We start from the raw sequence: 18,249 nt of genomic DNA on the forward strand, positions 1-18,249 counted from the left end.
CTCCACTCCACAGTCTGTTTAACAGGTTTTTTTTTTTTTACAGTCTGCATAAAGAGAGTACCTTACTGCATAAAAGTGCACAAGCCCATGCACGTGGACGCAAATACCCACGCAAACACACCTGCCAGAGAGGGTTCCTTTGTTCGGGAAATAGCTGGAAGTATTTGTGTGCCAGCTGCAAGGGCGGGAGCGTGTGGAGTTTCAGGTTCGTCCACGAGCGGAGGAAAGAGGCCAGGTGGACGAACGTGTAGAGACCCAGTCGATCGTTGCCGTAGTTGGACAGGTGGGTCATGAATATACTGATCTGGAGTGGAGGACAAAATAGAGGGGGAGAGAAAGAAAGAAAAACTTGCTTACTAATTATATTGTGCAAAATTGGGATTGTCAAAATCTCATTTCCCAAATTCCGATGTTTGTGAAAAACTCAGCGGCAGAGTAAATCTAATTACTGCCGCAGTGGAAAGCAAACATCTTCTTTCTCAGAGTGTGTGTCACGGTTTTTGAATCGCTAACAGAGCAGCGGTCCGCCGGGTATCAACATTTGCTATCACTCACTTTTGTGATGTAAGATTGTACATTAACTTTGAGAGGGGATAAAAGAAAAAATACAATTTCAAGTATAAAGAGGGAAGGAAAAACTACCGAGATAAACCTGAAACTGATGTATTCACCACTTCCGACAGATAAAAGTTGAGAAGGAGGGAGCACAATGCTGCTCGGATGCCAGTGGGAGATGGGAGAGATGCAGCTACACACAGCGGAGAGGGTTTCAGAGTGCAGCGGAGTGTGTTCATGATAGTTAATGTGTGTGAGGGAGACGGAGAGACTCAGAAGGATTGGAGGAGCGTTGGTGTGTTGGTCCAGGCTATCTGTCCACGCCTCAGTGCTTTTGTAGGCTGATCAAAGAGACAAGCTGAGATAGCTGACACACACACACACACACGCTTCTTTTGTGATTGGAGGGAGCTCGGGAACTAGAAGTGTCTGGATGAAATGGTAACATCAGCCATTACGATATAAATTATTTGTTGGACTTGAGCATGTGTGTGTGTGTGTTTGTAGGTGCCTGTGTGTCAGTATATTCGGGCGAACGACTGTGACTGTGAACACAAACACACACACACACACACACTGTGGGTATTTCCTGGTGACAGAGGACTGTCGCTGCTCCTCTTTAATGCTGAAGGTTGCCGTAGATACAAAGCGACACAGTGTCAGGGTTTGATGGATCAGCGTCCGGCCGACCTGTAAAGCTGTTCAGAATATTGATCGCCTCTGAATACTGATGGCAGGATTTGTGTGTACGTGTGTGTGTGTGTTTGTGTGGATGCATGTCTGTGTGTATGTGTGTGTTCCACTCTGTGGGAGGGAGAAAGAGGAGCAGACATATGTGAGGTTGCTTAAGTGTGTGCGAGTGTGTGTCTTTGTGACAAAGAAAGCAAACGGGAGAGAGGAGCGAGAGTATGCATGTCACAGTGATATTTTACGTGTACGTGAGCGTCTGTGCATGTCAGCGTGATTGTTTATGCGCTTGTGCGTTTGTGCATGCCAGAGCAAATTTGCGAATCTGCCACAGCCTCCTTATCTCGTGCTCAGGCCAAGCAAACCAGCAGCGCGCCATCCAGCCTCGCCTGCTTCATATCAATCTGGCTGATGTTAGAGCAACAAAGTGGAACCACTGTCAAGGAATCACCCGGCACTCAGACGCTCGCCAGTTTACAGCAGTTTGCTTGCTCCTCTTGTCAAATGAGCCAGACGCTTTCTTTCCAGCATGAATTGAGAACTTGGAGCACCACTCAAAGCTCTTGTAGTGAAGTACAGTGAATGCAGGTGAGTGTGACCTGAATAAATAAAGTGTTTTAAAGCAGGGGAGTTTATCAAAAAGCGATTAATGTTCTTGTCCAATAACTGAAAACTACAGCCCGACCGATAAATCAGCTGACCGATAGAGAACTGACGTGAGCCTGATGTTTCCTTGACTACAGGCATGTGCAGTGTGGAGAGTCACAGCCGAACCAACGTGTCCCAACTTGACCCCAACCAGAACATCTAATCCAATTTTATCGTTTGTTGATTACTTTCTATATATTTGGTTGTATTTGTGTTTTTTTTATATTTTTTTATAGTTATTTATAGTACATAAAGCCTCAATTACATTTCTGTTTCAAAAGAACTTGATAACATAGATACAGATATATAGATACACAGGCTTTTAAATAAAAATTTGAGGAGACAGGGTAATGGCTACTGTACATATATGTTTGTGCATGTGTGTGTGGGGGTGCATGCGTGTGTGTGTGTGTGTGTGTGTGTGTGTGTGTGTGTGTTGAGCTGAGAATGACAGAGAAAAGGAAAAGGAGGGGGGGGTAAAAGAGGATCAGAGTGTTATTGAACATGGAAACATTCATTATGGAGCTATAGCACTGGCTGCCAAATGAAACAAAGGCGGAATTGAAGATGATTTGTGTTTGTAATTGGAGGAGTGCAGAAAAAAAAGCACAGACGGTGGGGGTGGGGGTGGGGGGGGTTAACAAAGGGAGAAAGACGGGGAGAAGAAACCTTGGCAGGTGACTCTGAATTACAAAAAAAAAAAAAAAAGAGCCACTTTTGAGACTGTTAATCTCCAGACACTGTGCGAGCCCCGAACCCTTTGATGGAGGGACTCAGTGTGGCTAAGAATTCAATTAAGTGAGCCATGTAAACCTTTTCTCAGCATCTAGCGCCACGTCTCATTTCCTGAATATTGGATTGCTCTGAGTGCCCTTTGTGCCTTTAATAAAGAATATTGCACTAATAATTTAACACCACATTTGGGCTCAAGTCCAAACCTGGAGCTGGCCTGATAGAGAAGTATAGACATAAGAGGAAATCCAGCCCGACCCCAACGGCCTCCCTCTTTTTAATCGTTGTCCCTTGTCTTTTCCTCTCATTGCTCCCATGCAGCTTCATTTCCTCCTTCTCCTCTCTTCCCTTTAATGACTTGCTCTCAATCACCATTCTTCCAAAAGTCACCACGTTATTTCTCCCCCTCCTCTCTCCGAATCTCATATTGACCTAGATGTGCTGATGAAGCATGTCAGTCCAGCAGTGGGGTGATGTTCTTAAAAATCCATACACACACACACACACACACACACACACACACACACACACACACACAGATCCCATGTCTCAGAAGATTAGTCAGTCGTGTATTTGAGTTTGTGACATGTTCCAATCCTCCCTAACATGATTGCATTTATAAAAAGAAATTACTTGTTTTACTGTCCTTTTGGTTGCAGATGCATATTTCCCAAATGTTATTTCCTTGAATCTGTCTATTCAGTTTCAATTCAATTATATTTGATTTGTATAGCACCATACATTTTCAAAAGGGACTTAACATAATAAGGACCTTATAAAAGAGCACAAAATAGTGTAGAGAAACGCAACCCTTCTCAGGTGATTCTTAATTAGACACGGGTGACCATCTGCATCCCTTCCATCCATCCATCCTTCCATCCATCCATCCATCCATCCATCAATCCATCTATCCTTTCGAAGAGTTCTATTTATGTCTATCTATCTATCTATCTATCTATCTATCTATCTATCTATCTATCTATCTATCTATCTATCTATCTATCTATCTATCTATCTATCTATCTATCCATCTATCATCTATCATCTATCATCTATCTATCTATCTATCTATCTATCTATCTATCTATCTATCTATCTATCTATCTATCTATCTATCTATCTATCTATCTATCTATCTATCTATCTATCTATCTATCTATCCATCTATCATCTATCATCTATCATCTATCTATCTATCTATCTATCTATCTATCTATCTATCTATCTATCTATCTATCTATCTATCTATCTATCTATCTATCTATCTATCTATCTATCTATCTATCTATCTATCTATCTATATATCTGTGTCTGTCTGTCTGTCTGTCTGTCTGTCTGTCTGTCTGTCTGTCTGTCTGTCTGTCTGTCTGTCTGTCTGTCTGTCTGTCTGTCTGTCTGTCTGTCTGTCTGTCTGTCTGTCTGTCTGTCTGTCTGTCTGTCTGTCTGTCTGTCTGTCTGTCTGTCTGTCTGTCTGTCTGTCTGTCTGTCTGTCTGTCTGTCTGTCTGTCTGTCTGTCTGTCTGTCTGTCTGTCTGTCTGTCTGTCTGTCTGTCTGTCTGTCTGTCTGTCTGTCTGTCTGTCTGTCTGTCTATCCATCTATCTATCTATCTATATATCTGCGTCTGTCTGTCTGTCTATCTATCCATCCCTCATCCACCCCTGTCTCCTCTGCTGCCCTCTCTCTCTTCTTTAATGTGAAGCTGTATCAGTTGGTTTCCCATTACAGACCACTTAGTTCCACATACATTTCTCCCTGATTGAATTGTTATTGCTACTAAAAAGAAGTCTGCACCAGCCCCCTCCCCCCCCCTTCGTTTTCACTCTCCCTCCCCCACTGTCATTGTCCTCTCCCCCTCCTCGCTCTTTTTCTCTCTTTCGTTCTCACAGTCCGTCTCGCTGCCTCCGTCTCATCAGTGGATAATTGAATGCTGAACGTCAATACCGAAAATGATTTCGATTCAATTATTTTGTCTGCTCCAGTCAGCCTCTACCAGCCCCGTCAACTCTACCCGCACTTTTTTTTCTATGTTTTTTCTTGCTTTGCTCTTACTTTTTAATTTGTCCTCCTGTTTGGATTGTTGCTCAGCGTGTGTGTGTGTGTGTCTGTGTGTGTGTGTGTGTCTTTCGGTAGCAATCAGCAGTGGCTACAGAGAGATGCAATGAAGGAGCAGAAATTAAACCAAAAAGAGGAGTTGAGAGATTCAAACATTGCGAGTGAGGACAACACGCACAGGTTGAAAATGAGACTGGCCGCAGTAAAGTGACCGTCGGAGCTGTGCACAGGGGAGGAAGGGTGAGGGATGTGAGGGCGTTCACTGGGGGAGACTGAAGGATCGGAAAGGAAAGAGATTGTGCTGATATTTGTTGTTTGGCTAATAAGCTTAGTGGCAGAGCTACGCGCTAAATGTCAGCCCTGATGTATGTCTACAGCTCTGCCTATGTCAGCTAAACACACATTTATATAAATATACACACGCACACATGCGCAGATGCTGGGACGCTGACACACAAACATGCACTGGGGTGTGTTTGTGTGTGTTTGTGCGTGTGTGAGTGTGTGCACCACTTCCTCTCTGTATGTGTCTGGATTCTCAAGTGACACAAGATGCCGTGACCTGAAAATTAAATCTCAATCTGTCTGCCACCTTCTCACCCAGCTCTCCTCGCCTCTCCTCCCCCCCACCTCTCTCTCCCTCACCATTTATTGGAGAATGACTTGTGCCCTATTGGCTATGTGCAGAGTCTAGGTCGTCCAATCGATTGTTGAGCTTATGAGAGACAGGAAGCTCGATGACTGCTGATGCAGCCGTGAATGATGCAAAAGTATCCAAACCTGCACACACACACACACACATGTTTAGCACATGCACACGCACGACACACACTTGATGGACTATGTTGGATGTTACCAGTGGTAAACTGCCACCACAGGCCACGTGTGATTTAAAGTCATTGAAAGGGAAGTGACAATGTTACCAGTGTGCAGCTCATCAAACAATAGGAAATCCCCGGGGGACTAAAGCAGTGAGCTACAGAACACTATTGATTACACACACAAAGTGCACACACACTAATGAACGCTTGTGTGTCTGCAAGTAGAGCAGGCAGAAGAGAAAATGAATCATCACTCTGCATGTATGTGGGAGCATGTGTGTGCGTGTGTGTGTGTGTGTGTGTGTGTATGTGTGTGTGTCATGGCAGATAGCTCTCATTTAGTGTTTAAATTGCTTTTACATTTAATAGCTCTCTTCATTAAGAGATACAACACGAGGAGGGTTTCATGTTTTATTACGCAGAATAATAAAGGGACGACGGGGGAAAGAGAGAGAGACAGAGGGAAAAATGTAATTCGCCTCCGCGTTTCTAGCTTTCAAGGACAATCTCAAAGCCTCTATGTAATACGAGTGTGATTGTGTGTGTGTGTATGTGTGTGTGTGTGCGTGTTTGTTTGATGTGTATTCAACAGTGGACCTCTCAGTCACATCAACAGGTGATATTCTCGAGTGCCAGATGTAGCGTTGAGCCATAAATCAGGCTGTAATGAAATGTATTCTTTTCATTTAGTCTAATTACAGCTAAGAGTTGACCTGCAGGTGTTAAAGAGTGTTAAAGTCAATTCTCAGTTCTTCCTCTAAAGCTATTAGTGGAGATGCCGTCGCATTAGGCTCACTCAGCGGTAGTTTTTTTTAACACTCCTCCACAGTGTTAATGTTTATAACCCCAGATAGGCTTTCAGACTGTACATGTACTGACCCTCTTCCACTGGTCAAAAAACACACTTACACCCACTGATATCTGGCTTTTGTCTGGCGCTAAAACAGCCAGGGACATTTTAGTTTTTTACATCTTCAATTCAATGGGCAACAGTGTTTTTTTTTCCTACATATTGCGCAAGATGCAACACTGGCAAGACAGCGAGGTGAGAGAGCTTCTCAGTTTACATTACACCAATATCTGGCTTCAGTCTGCCGTGAGAATGGTAACAATCGTGAATCACTTTCGAGTCGAACTCTGCATCAGACACTGTTTTTTAAATCGGCTCTATAGCTCTGATCGGCAGTGATGAAAAAATGACACCCAGGTGAATACACTGATTTCTTTTTTGGCATGCTAGTTACTGAACATTTGTGTAGCTTGGTGTCATAGAAAGGAGTCGACTGCCTTTTTTTTGTGTTTAAAAATGTGCGTATCCCTACAAATTTGTATGTTAAAGAGGAACAAGTTGACTATTTGTCAGGCTGTGAACTAAACAAACCAGTTTCCTTAAACACTACTTTTGTAACCTTTCAGAAAATAAGCATCAAGCTTCACTCTGTATTTAATCTAACACAAACAATGCACTGCTCCAACGGTCCAAGACTCAGGGAGTCAGAGTTCTGCTGAAGAAGTCTTGAGGTCTCGGGTTCAATTATTAAGCTGCTCTCTAAATTTTTAAATGTGGAATGTAGATAGTGTGAACTTCACTACAGACAGAATGAACTCCAGCATTTCAAACACAGTGTGGTGAACTAGGCACATTTGTCTGGTGCAATGTCCCCACTGACTCTGTGTATTCACACAATAAGTCTCACTTAGTGTAACAAAACAACAAGCAATTCAGGCCCGAAAATCCCATCATCCGTTAGACAGGAAATGGTAAATTACATTGCCTCTAATTTTTAACTCCGCACCATCCACATAGGCCTTTGTCTGTTATTAGAAAACTAAAGCTGCTGCTATGGGAAATTTAAAACCTACTTTTTTGTTGGATCTAAATTAGTCCAGACTTGTTAGTTTGGATTTCAAGTTGGAATTTAGAGACATACTTATGCCCTGTTGTCATCACCCACATTGGCTGCGTCTACCTATACTTTATGCATCTGCCATCGGATAGTTGTCACTGCTGTGTGTAGTAGTCTTTCCGATTTCAGGTGCAGTGCTGGACGCTATTTCAAATGTACCAAATGAACGTTCTCGTCATTCAAACCTCCGAATGAGGCAACTTTCACAGCTTCGGACTAAACTGAAAAGTCAGACAGTCCAAATAAGGAATGTGTGAAAGCTTCCTTAGAGAAGTCAGGGACAGTGAAACAGATCAGTTATCAGATAATATTGTTAGTTTTAACTGGATATAAAACCATTCCAATTTGATTAGATCAGCGGTAATAAGAGCATTTAATTTTCTTCAATGCAAATGTCACATATTATTAAACAGGGACACGCTGACAGAGATACAGAAGATAGAAAGAATGAAAGAGACAAAAAATATAGCTCACTAAAACAGCAAGGAATGGAAGAAAGTGGCGAAGAAATGATAAGCAAAGGGGGGAAAAAACAAGACAGAAAAGATGTCAGAAGAAAGGGACGAAAGAATGAAAGAAAATGAAAAAGAGTGAGAAAAAGAGAGACAGACGGAGACAAAGCGGTGCAGAGGGAGAAGAAAGGAGGAGATTGGGTTGTTGTGCCGCGCTGCACTCGACTCTGTGATGTTGCCTGAGTTCTGACAGCTCCTCTAGTTCAGCACTCCCCTACCTGACACTTCAATGAAGCCTACTGCTGCTGCACCAGCATCCACATGTGTGTGAGTGTGTGCTGATGGTCGGACTCTGAGAGAGATTGTTGGATATATTCCTGTGAATGTCGATGCCTACTATTAACTGTGGGGGTGCACATGCTCACCAGCATCTTAAATGCCACCAAAACCTAATTCTGTTCCTTAATTCAAAGCAGAATCAAGTTGAGCTGACATACGCAGCAGGGGTTAGTGCGGGGGGGAGGATGTGTTTTGTGTGTGTCTTTGTGTGTGAGTTCATGTGTGTTTGTGTGTGTGTGTGTGTGTGTGTGTGTGTGTGTGTGTGAGTGTGACAGCAAACCCCCTGTGGTGAGACCTAATTTAAAGTGGGTAGATGAACACAACTTCACAGTGAGACACAGGCCCTGACAGGGAAAAAGACACACACAGACACACACACACACGCACACAGATGCACGCACCACGAAAGAGAATCAACCAGACAGAGAGGAAGTTACCTCTACAGTGAGACAGTGGGAAAACCCAGTGGCTTCCTCTTCAAGGTGCACACATCAAAACAGAGAGTAACAGTCCTCTCGGCTTCACGCTCTGTGTTTCCGTTCGCTTGTGTAAGAGAGTGTGCGTGTCTTATTGTGTGTGTCTTATTGTGTGCGTGTGGTGGCTCTGACTCACTGGGTTGAGAAGCAAAGTGAGAAAAAGCTCTCCCCCGTGGATGCTTTTGTCCAGTTCTTTAGGTCCGCCCGGGTATTCCTTATAGTAGATGGTGTGAGTAAACAAGCCGCACGTCTGTCGAGGCAGCACCTACACACACACACACACACACACACACACACACACAGAGAGAGGGAGAAAATGCAAAAAAAGGGAGCAGTTGTTAATATCCTTCATATCTGTGCAACTGCAAATTAACTAATGGCTTAGTCAAGTCTGAGACAATAGAGCCTCTATGGGAGGAAATGAGATTTTTCAAGGACCCATCAAAGTGCACTCCACAGATTGTCTCCTGCACTCATGGAACAGGGGAACGTTTTCATCCGGCTTCCCTCAGCTCCCGCTGGAGCCCCAAAAATCCTTTATGCAACCTTTTGCACATGTGCATTAGCACTCCCGGAGACCTGTAAACACACTTTAATATGTACAATCAGCTGAGTTTTCCCTTTGAGGGCGTGTGGAATCACCCTGTAATGATTTGAAATTAAAAAGAAAACTTGAACAGCTGCTGTGGCGCGAAGTTACCGATTCCGAGGCCGCGCTGCAAACAAACCAGCCACAAAGAAGACCAGGCAGCAGCATAAAACATGACAGATGCACGGCCATGTAGAGACAAGTTTTTTTTCTACACAGCAGTTTCTAAATATGAGAAGCGGGCAGCAAAGCAGGTCAGGGTTATTCTGATGTGTCGTGTCTTCCTGCCTCTGGGAATGTTAATTATGGCAGAGAAGAAGAACAGATAGAGTTCTACAGATGGTTCGAGTCATGTTCTTGCAGAGTGTAACAAACCGTTTTTCTGATATCGTGACGTGTAAAAAGCCCACGAATCATTAATAACAGAAATGACGGCTCCGTTCCATTTCAGTGCTCCAGTTCCAGGACTCTGCTGTGCTGTGCATGGCTCGCGCGGGGCACTTCTTATAGAAAAACGGGTCGTAATTAAATGTTATTTTTTCCCCTCTGACGTATGCGATGGGGGAAACAAAGAGTCAAACTAGGGTTTTCAAAGGACACAGATATTAGTGCGTCCTGTGTGTTTGTTCTGTGAGGAGCTGCTCAGCTCAGATTTCCATCACTCCGGCAGCAGAGACCCTATTTCCATGCAGGTGCACAGGACTCGATGCTTTGACGTGCACCAGCAGGTGAAGTTCAATCTTCCCGGGGCACTGTTGGTTTCTTTTCTTGTCCACCTCCACTACACCTGTTTGGTATTTTGGTTACTCTCTGTTTACCGAAGTAGGACGAGATAATAATGGATTACTTTTAAGCCCACCTCGAACAGGTGCACCGTGCACCCCCGGGCCTGAAAGTACTACAGGCAGCACACTGCCACAACTTCAGTGTGAGTTACATACAGTATATATCGGTGGGCCTTGACTGACGAAAAGCAGGTTTCAGATGTCAATTTCTCTGATTCTCTATATCGCAAAAATGTTTATGGTTGTATTAGTGAAAGCAGCAATTGATTCAACATCAGTGACATTGTTTTAGAATTGAATTCTACAATCCATGATCAGAATTGTCAGAAAATCTTTATAGCTCTCCTCAACTGCATGTGCCAAACCAAAAAAAGGCCAAAATGCATAGATATTTTTATAATTTTAGGTCATGCTTAAGGAGTAGAGCCGAGAAGAGAAGAGAAGAGAAGGGAAGAGAAGAGAAGAGAAGAGAAGAGAAGAGAAGAGAAGAGAAGAGAAGAGAAGAGAAGAGAAGAGAAGAGAAGAGAAGAGAAGAGAAGAGAAGAGAAGAGAAGGAGGTCTTTATTGTGAACTCCTTGTGGAGCACTTCCCTGTGTGAAATAAAGAGTAAAGGCTGGAAGCGTAGATATTGGTTTATCTATAAAACACTGCAGACTGATTCACACTCACAAGATAGAGAGAGAGAGAGGTGGAGAGAGAGAGAGAGAGAGAGAGAGAGAGGGGGGGAGAGAGAGAGAAACAAAGAAAGAGAGAGAGAGAGAAAGAGAGAGAGAAGGCCACCACAGACACTCAGCACTATTTCACCAAACCAATTATCCACAGAGCTATAGCTCAAAGTGATATAGTACATTTTAAAAAGAAATACACACACACACAAGTATGCATGTTTGTACGGGTGCATGCGCCCACACACACACACACACACACACACACACACACACACACACACACATACACACACACACACACACACACACACACACACACACACACACACACACACGGAGTCCCATATCTCAGTGTGATTTGTTCTGATATTGTGGGTCCAGTGGGTGGCTCTCAATCTGCTGAGAGAGACACACAAACACCAATATTACAGCCTTCAGACAACGTCCTGTCCTCCTCCGAGCAAACAAAGATGGAGAGAGAAGCGGAGGAGACGGAGATTAATAGACAGAAATTTCAAAAAAAATTAGAGGTGAAAAAAAATTAAATAATAAAAAGTGGAAAAGTAAAGAAAATGGGGCGGGTTGTGAAAGATGTCCCGGAGTAACCTGACGTGAGGGGTCAGGAGACGAGATGACTTGTCAGGGTCTGAAAAGATCACTGGCCGGTTTATGGGGGAGTGATTTAAAATTCAAATTCTGCATGGACGGAGGGGTACACACAAACACACACACACACACACACACACACTAATACAAACTGCCTTTCAGAAAAAGGTTCCGCCTGCATGAGCTAAGTTTTTGAGTTAGTCTTTTTTCTTATTTCTTATAGCCTCCTTTTGCTGTTTAGTCAGTGCAGCATGCAATGTTTCAGAGCAAGAACAGCAGACTTTTCTTTATTTTCCTCCACTGCTTTCACATGGCGGCACAGTGTTAAATATTTAATGGTGGCTACGTCTGAATATGTCCAGGCATGTTAAATGGTTTAGAATTTAAACTTTATGTCAAATCACTTAATGCAGAGATTTGACATGAAATAAGACACAATATTAAGTTAATGTAATTATCAACATAATTATTTCATCATAACTCAACAAAATAATGTTTCAAACTTAGAAAGTTAATCTAAATCAATATATTCAACTTTTTTTTGTCTTGCTACCATGCATCTTATTAAGTTGTGGTTACAGGTCACCTGAAGTGTAACACACATTTGTCTATTTCTACAGCTTTGAAAATACAATTTCACAGAAGCGGTCAGACCTCAAGGTCAAGTAGCTGCTGTTGTTGTGGCTTTTTGATCGTATCACATTTCATGTTGTCAGCAGCTGGCGATCGTTTGGTTGTTATGGAATTGAAGCTTTTAATGTATGATATTTGATTATGAACATTTTGGGGACATTTTGAAAGTTCACTCTCCACCTTAGATACAGCAGTTGATCAAATAAACACATTTATTTGGTCAACATGCTGATAACGATAATGGGATATAATGAAAAAGCTGCTGGTGGGTGTTTTTTCATTCCATCACTCTGGATTCTGATTCTTATTTCTTATAGTAAATAACATGATCAACAAGTCAAGAAATCCTACTCCTCACTAAATCCCTCCTGTACCTGGCTGACCTCCCCCCCATACTCCATCCTGGAACCTCAGAAGCAGGTCTGCTCACCATCCTTGTCTCCAGCCTGAGCACCTATATGGTGACAGGATATTCCACAATAATTAATAATTTCTTCTATTATTTTCTGTCCTAATTTTTTTTTCATTCATATTCTTAATTTCCCTAAAGCTGCCTCGGATTCCTTGAAAGGTGCTATCCAAGTTATCATGACCTTCGTCAAGGAGGTTGTGCTTTCATCTGCATCTGTTTGATAGTGAGCAGGATTATGCAAAAACTACTACTACTGATTTCCATGAAATTTGACAGCGGGGTGGGTTGGATCCTGAAACATTTTTTCACTTTCTTTGAAAGTGCGAGAAAGAGCGAGTTTCAACATTTGCCATGATTTCTTGATATTGAGTGTGTGCAGCTTGGTGCAGATCCAAATAACTGTTGGGCCTTGCACTCCACATCCTAGTTGCTGTTATTATCCTGCGACTTGACAGTTTTCTTGAAGATTTAATTTAACTCCCTTGCTCTATAATTTCTTTCAAACATTACTTTCTCCCCGGTGGAAATTCAAATATATTTTTTGCTCTATTATGTGCTGTCGTTCTTTGTGATATGTGGTACAGTGTTAAATACAGTGTGTATTTTTGTTTAATGGCTTCGCATTGTATTGAAAGGAAGCTGGATTAAGTGGCTTGTCTTTTATGTCGCCGTGACGAGATGACAAGAAATAAAAGCGGACTTTGGTGACTGATTAGGGAATTGACATCGCTGTCTGTGCAAATTGTTTGCTCGAAACCTGAACACAGCCGAACAACATGGCCCGGTAATTTTGGTGTCAGATGTGATTGGTTCTTTTCGTCAATAAGCGAGCAGTTGTGCACGCTAACAAAGAGCCTGACTGACAAGTGAAGGAAGAGGAGGAGCTGGGACAGAGAGAGGGAGGGAGGAAGACAATGTGCTTATAGGTGAAAGGGGTGAAAGGAGTAACAGTCGCAAACAGCAACTGATGAAGCATTTATTGAAGCATTTAGGGGTGAAAATAAGGATCATTACTTGATTCTTATTCTGTTTTATATAAAGTACAGAGACACACACATACACAGAGAAAAACCCATCCGTTCAGCCACATTGGGAATCCATTAAATATTAAATCAACGTGGGGCTGAGCATGCTGTGGTGAGACGAGGTCAAAGAATTCATATCGCACACAGACACACACAAGCGCACGTATGCACACGCGGAGGTTACACACCACACACAGCGTCATTGATTTTTTGTTTAAGACCGCAAGAAACAATCAGCACACAATTTACTACTCGGCAAACACTTAGATGCACGAAGAGGCAGCAGATAAAAACACTTTTTCAAAGTGAGATAAAAAAGAAAGCGAGCAGCGAAGCCACGTACCCCCGACGCTCTCCTGTGACTAAATGATTCTGCGTTTAGGCTCGCTTTGATTTTTTGTTCCTCGAGCAATTTATAATTCATTGTTTTAATTTCAGTCGGATGAATTAAGCAAATCATTTTCTCCTCCTGGCGGACAAGGAGACTGCATAACGTGCTGTGAGTGTTGGGTTTGATTTAGGAACGCTGCATGATAAATGGGGTTATGTTAGAGAAACACATATGATAACTTCAAAAACAGATTCATCAAGTTTTTCTGCCCAAGTAACTCAACCCTTTTTTGTCAGAAATCACAAAACACACATGTCCTGTTTGCCAGGGCTGAAATATCACACAGCACCAACACTGGCTTGTATCTACAGGGATGATCACAATAAAAAGCTGTGGAAAAACAAACTTCATGAGGATAACCTCTAGTCCTACAGAGACGGAAAGAGTAAAGGAGGGAGAATATGAAATAATCACAAATATGTATTTCCTGTCAAATTTCAAATGAGTCATTGCAGCAGCATGACAAACATAATTTTCTATCATGTGGATCAAATCTTAGTTGTAGTCTGCAATCGACTTTCATGTACCTGTAAAGACGTGAGAGTTGATCAAAGTGGTTCATGGACATGCATGTGTATCAGGACATTTGCATGTGTGACCGTGATGTGATGCTTGGAGTGACTGACACTGCACTGTCTCCTCACCATGATGTTGCTGTGGACGAAGCCCTTGCGGTAGCGGGCGGGCTTGAGGTGCGGGTACTCCTCGGTGCTGGTGACCCGGATGTTCCACACGCGTCTCCAGGCCTCGTAGAGTTGCAGGTGAACCGGGTACACGCCCGAGTGGTGAGGGGCCACGGCGTAGCCCATGTCCACCGGGATGTTGTGCTCCTGGAGAGGGGACACGGACACACATACATGAGGGTTGTGTGCATGAAACAAAAAACAGTTATGGTCAATACAACTCTTGCAAAAGGGGATGACGAACACACACAGCCGGACGGTGTGACCTTGTCCAAGAAGCACACCGTCTGTGTTGTGTTTGTTACGATGTCGGCCTTCAGGTTGGAAATTAAAAAAAATATATAGTTTGTGAGCGTGTGTGTGAGGGTGTGAGGGTGGATGGTTGCCGGGTACATCTCACAGACTGATGGTGTTGTCCTTGGCTGTGACACACACCTACACACACTGTCAAAGCCGAGCATCAGCGGCCAGCGGGATGAGGGAGTGGCGTACGTATGTGTGTTTACAATAGAGGTTAGGGATCACACTTTATGAGCACGCTCGCCTTCAACAACATGAACCACCAGCCCCCCCCTTTTTTTATTGTATGTGCGACAGGACACGGTCATCCAAATCATTGACACACACACACACATATGTCAGAGCCGAGCAGAGCAGAACAACAAAATCTCTCGACCTTGTGGACTTCAGATTAAAAGGGGCTCAGATATGTCCCTGTCAAAATAAGCCCATCATCCCCCACTGAGATACTTGACAATTTATGTTTTTGAAAATGAAAACATAGCAAAACAGAAACTCTCCCATATGCTATCTCGTGGGTGAACTGCAGCATCTAAACTCATCCGTCATATCAAACGAAAAGGAATTTCTGACAGATATTTACTGAAAAGATTCTATTGAAAATTATGATAAAACGCAAGGACATTTTTCTAAGGCAATATGGCTCCAAACTTGTCCCTGACAAACTTTGTTTCCATAGATGAGAGCAGGCATATGTCACTTCCGTGTCGCCTGGGTAACTTCAACCCATTTTGGGTGATAAACTGTTGAAATTGAAAACCCTCCCGGCACTATTCCTAAACGCTGCCGCGCTACATTTTGTACATCAAATAATAATAATAAAAAACGGTTTATGTTTTTCCTTGCTGCCATAAAGACAAAAGGACGATAAACTAAGAGATATGAGGTCTGTGAGCTGCGGTAAACTGTGGGAACTAGCCAGTCAATAAATGTTCAACATCTTAACATAGTGAATATTGATTCAAGGAAAGGGCGGTACAGAGAAAGAAATAAAGGAGACCCCAATTTAATGTTATCCTCTAGAGCTAATGTTAGCTCACCCGGACTACCTGCAGTATATCAACATATGACACCTCTGGCCACTGAGTGGAGTCATTCGTCTATTAAAGTAAAGGACACTGGGCAAATTATATTTCTTTAACTTTAACAATGACGCAGATGATGACATAATGTAATTTTGCCTGACTATCCATAAAGGACTTTGACTCTTAATGTCTGAAATATTCTCATTTTACGCTGTTAAACTAGCAAAGACCTCATCATTAGTATTTTCCACCAGTCAAATCAGCGGGTATGTCTTCACCCAAAAATGGGCGGGGTCATGACACAAGGGCAAAGTCTGAAGATGAGCTGCTCTCATCAATGCAGCTAATCTACATTTACAAGCATGTAATCTACATAATAGGGCCATGCTCATAATGAACATGGGATGTGAATTCCCAGTGTTCACATGAACATCATGTCTGTAATCTGCCGTGACAAAGAGAAGCAACGATAACGATTGCAAAACAGCAACAGACGTCCTTGAAGAAGAATGCAACCGTGGGAAGTGAGCTTGATTAAAGGGACACACGAGAAGAAAGCAGCAACCGAGCAGACAGCTGCGGGAAACGTGCGCACATGCAAGTGTGCTTTTGAGCATCCATCTCACCAGAGCGAACTCCTTGTTGAGCACCATCTGCTCCAGCAGGGACGACTCGTTGTGGAAGAGGTGAGGCTGCATGTGGCTCCACATGTGGGGGAACCACCAGAACTCATCCACATACTTCAGCAGCAAATCGTCTCCCTCATCCTCCTCCACCGTGCCTGCACACGCACACATGCACACACACAGAAAAACACAAGCACACACACACAAAAGGACAGAGAGTGAAACATGTAGAAATGTTTGCATCATGTAGATCCTCATAGTTCAGTCACACACAGCGTCAGCGCATCATCAAGCAACTGGATTGTCTCGGGTCATCTTGCTAAATAAGGTGCCAGTCGGATACCATGGTGATGAGAAGCGATGCCATGGCAATAACAGATGCTCCGATAATTAGTTCCATTCGATATCAGACTTCTTCTAATTATAATCATGTTCAGTCTCACCTCTATTGTTTTTTTCCCCACTGCTTTGTTCTCTTGCTGCAGATTTAGACGCCTAAACTAAAATCAATAAAATCTGTCCTTGGAAACGCGAGAGAGCTGAGAAAGTAGAGCAGCCTGTCACAGCCAAACACATACACCTGTATATTCCACTCAAAATGTAGAGATAGTACGACACTGAAACAAACGTTTTTTTATGATGATAAACAGTAATATGTATTATACACTCTTTACGCTTAAAACTATGTAGGGATTATTTCTCCCACAAAGACCTTTGTGCTGCAAATTCCTTTCTTCTTAAGTAAATCATATCTGGTCCTTTGTTTGTTGCTGCCTTTAAGAGTAATACTCCATATGTAATTCATATAAACATATTTTTGTACTGTAATTCGATTTACTGCAATGATTAAATCTGAATTAAAAACCAATCAATTAAAGTCTCTGTTACTCATTTGATATCAGGGTGTGAAGAGTGGGACGAGAGATGCCTGCTTCCTCTGCACAATATATGAGATGCATGATGGGAATCGTCAATGTCAACATAATGACTTCATATCAAACCTTGAACATCTTTGTTTAACTGCCTATGGCTATATGTACAAGTGTCAACACATAACACACAATATCTATTCTAAACACAATTAACCAAAGACTGTTTTTCACACTTACATTTGTCTTATTGACTCTAACTGACGTTAAGTGACATAAATTCTAAAGATGTCAACCTTGATTTCGATTTGTAAAAATGTGTTTAATCCTGACCCTTCATCACCATGACAACAAATAGCAGCTGAGAATGTTTAGGTCTGTTCATGATCTTTTATTCTCCTGTAAAGTTAAATGTGACAAAAGACATGAAACTATCATATACAACATGTTATGATTGGTTTCAAGAAGTTATATATTTAACTTAACTTGAATCGAACTAGTGGGCGGGCGCCTCAACCACACCTCTAATCATGTGTCAAACTTCATCCTCTTCTCCCTCCTTCCCTCATTTCTTCATCCTCCATTCCCTACTTCTCTCATCCTTTCCCTCCTTCCCTCATCCCTACCCATATCCCTTCATCTTCTTCTTCCTCCCTCCCTCATCCTTTCCTCCTTTTCCCATCTATCCCTCATCCCTACCCATATCCCTTCATCCTATTCTCCCTCCTTCCCTCATCTCTTCATCCTCTTCTTCATCCCTCCTTTCGGTGCATACCTAGGTACTGACTGGGGGACCCATAATAAGCTCGGTTGGAAGGATGTCTGAGACAGAGACCTCCCACACAGAGTCCTGTGCTCTCCTGGACACGCCTACATGAAAACTTTCACTTCTAGTATTTGGGATAGTAGGCTGCAATAAACCCAGAGGAATTGAATGAATAAAAGGCCGGAATCCTTCAGTTTACATT

The 18,249-nt window shown here is 42.7% G+C and overlaps 1 protein-coding gene across 2 annotated transcripts in view; it reads right to left on the reverse strand.

Annotated features, from left to right (window-relative positions):
* ndst3 (N-deacetylase/N-sulfotransferase (heparan glucosaminyl) 3) overlaps positions 1-18,249 on the reverse strand; it is a 41,613-nt gene that overhangs the window by 10,701 nt on the left and 12,663 nt on the right. For both annotated transcript variants that reach the window (XM_061090943.1, XM_061090951.1), the window contains exons 3-6: positions 16,413-16,567; positions 14,423-14,608; positions 8,806-8,934; positions 122-304 (exon numbers count right to left, since the gene is read on the reverse strand). In XM_061090943.1, the coding sequence (XP_060946926.1) occupies positions 122-304; positions 8,806-8,934; positions 14,423-14,608; positions 16,413-16,567 (653 nt within the window). The remainder of the gene's footprint in view (positions 1-121; positions 305-8,805; positions 8,935-14,422; positions 14,609-16,412; positions 16,568-18,249) is intronic.

Source organism: Limanda limanda, chromosome 2 (assembly GCF_963576545.1).
Source record: "Limanda limanda chromosome 2, fLimLim1.1, whole genome shotgun sequence".
Taxonomy (NCBI): domain Eukaryota; kingdom Metazoa; phylum Chordata; class Actinopteri; order Pleuronectiformes; family Pleuronectidae; genus Limanda; species Limanda limanda.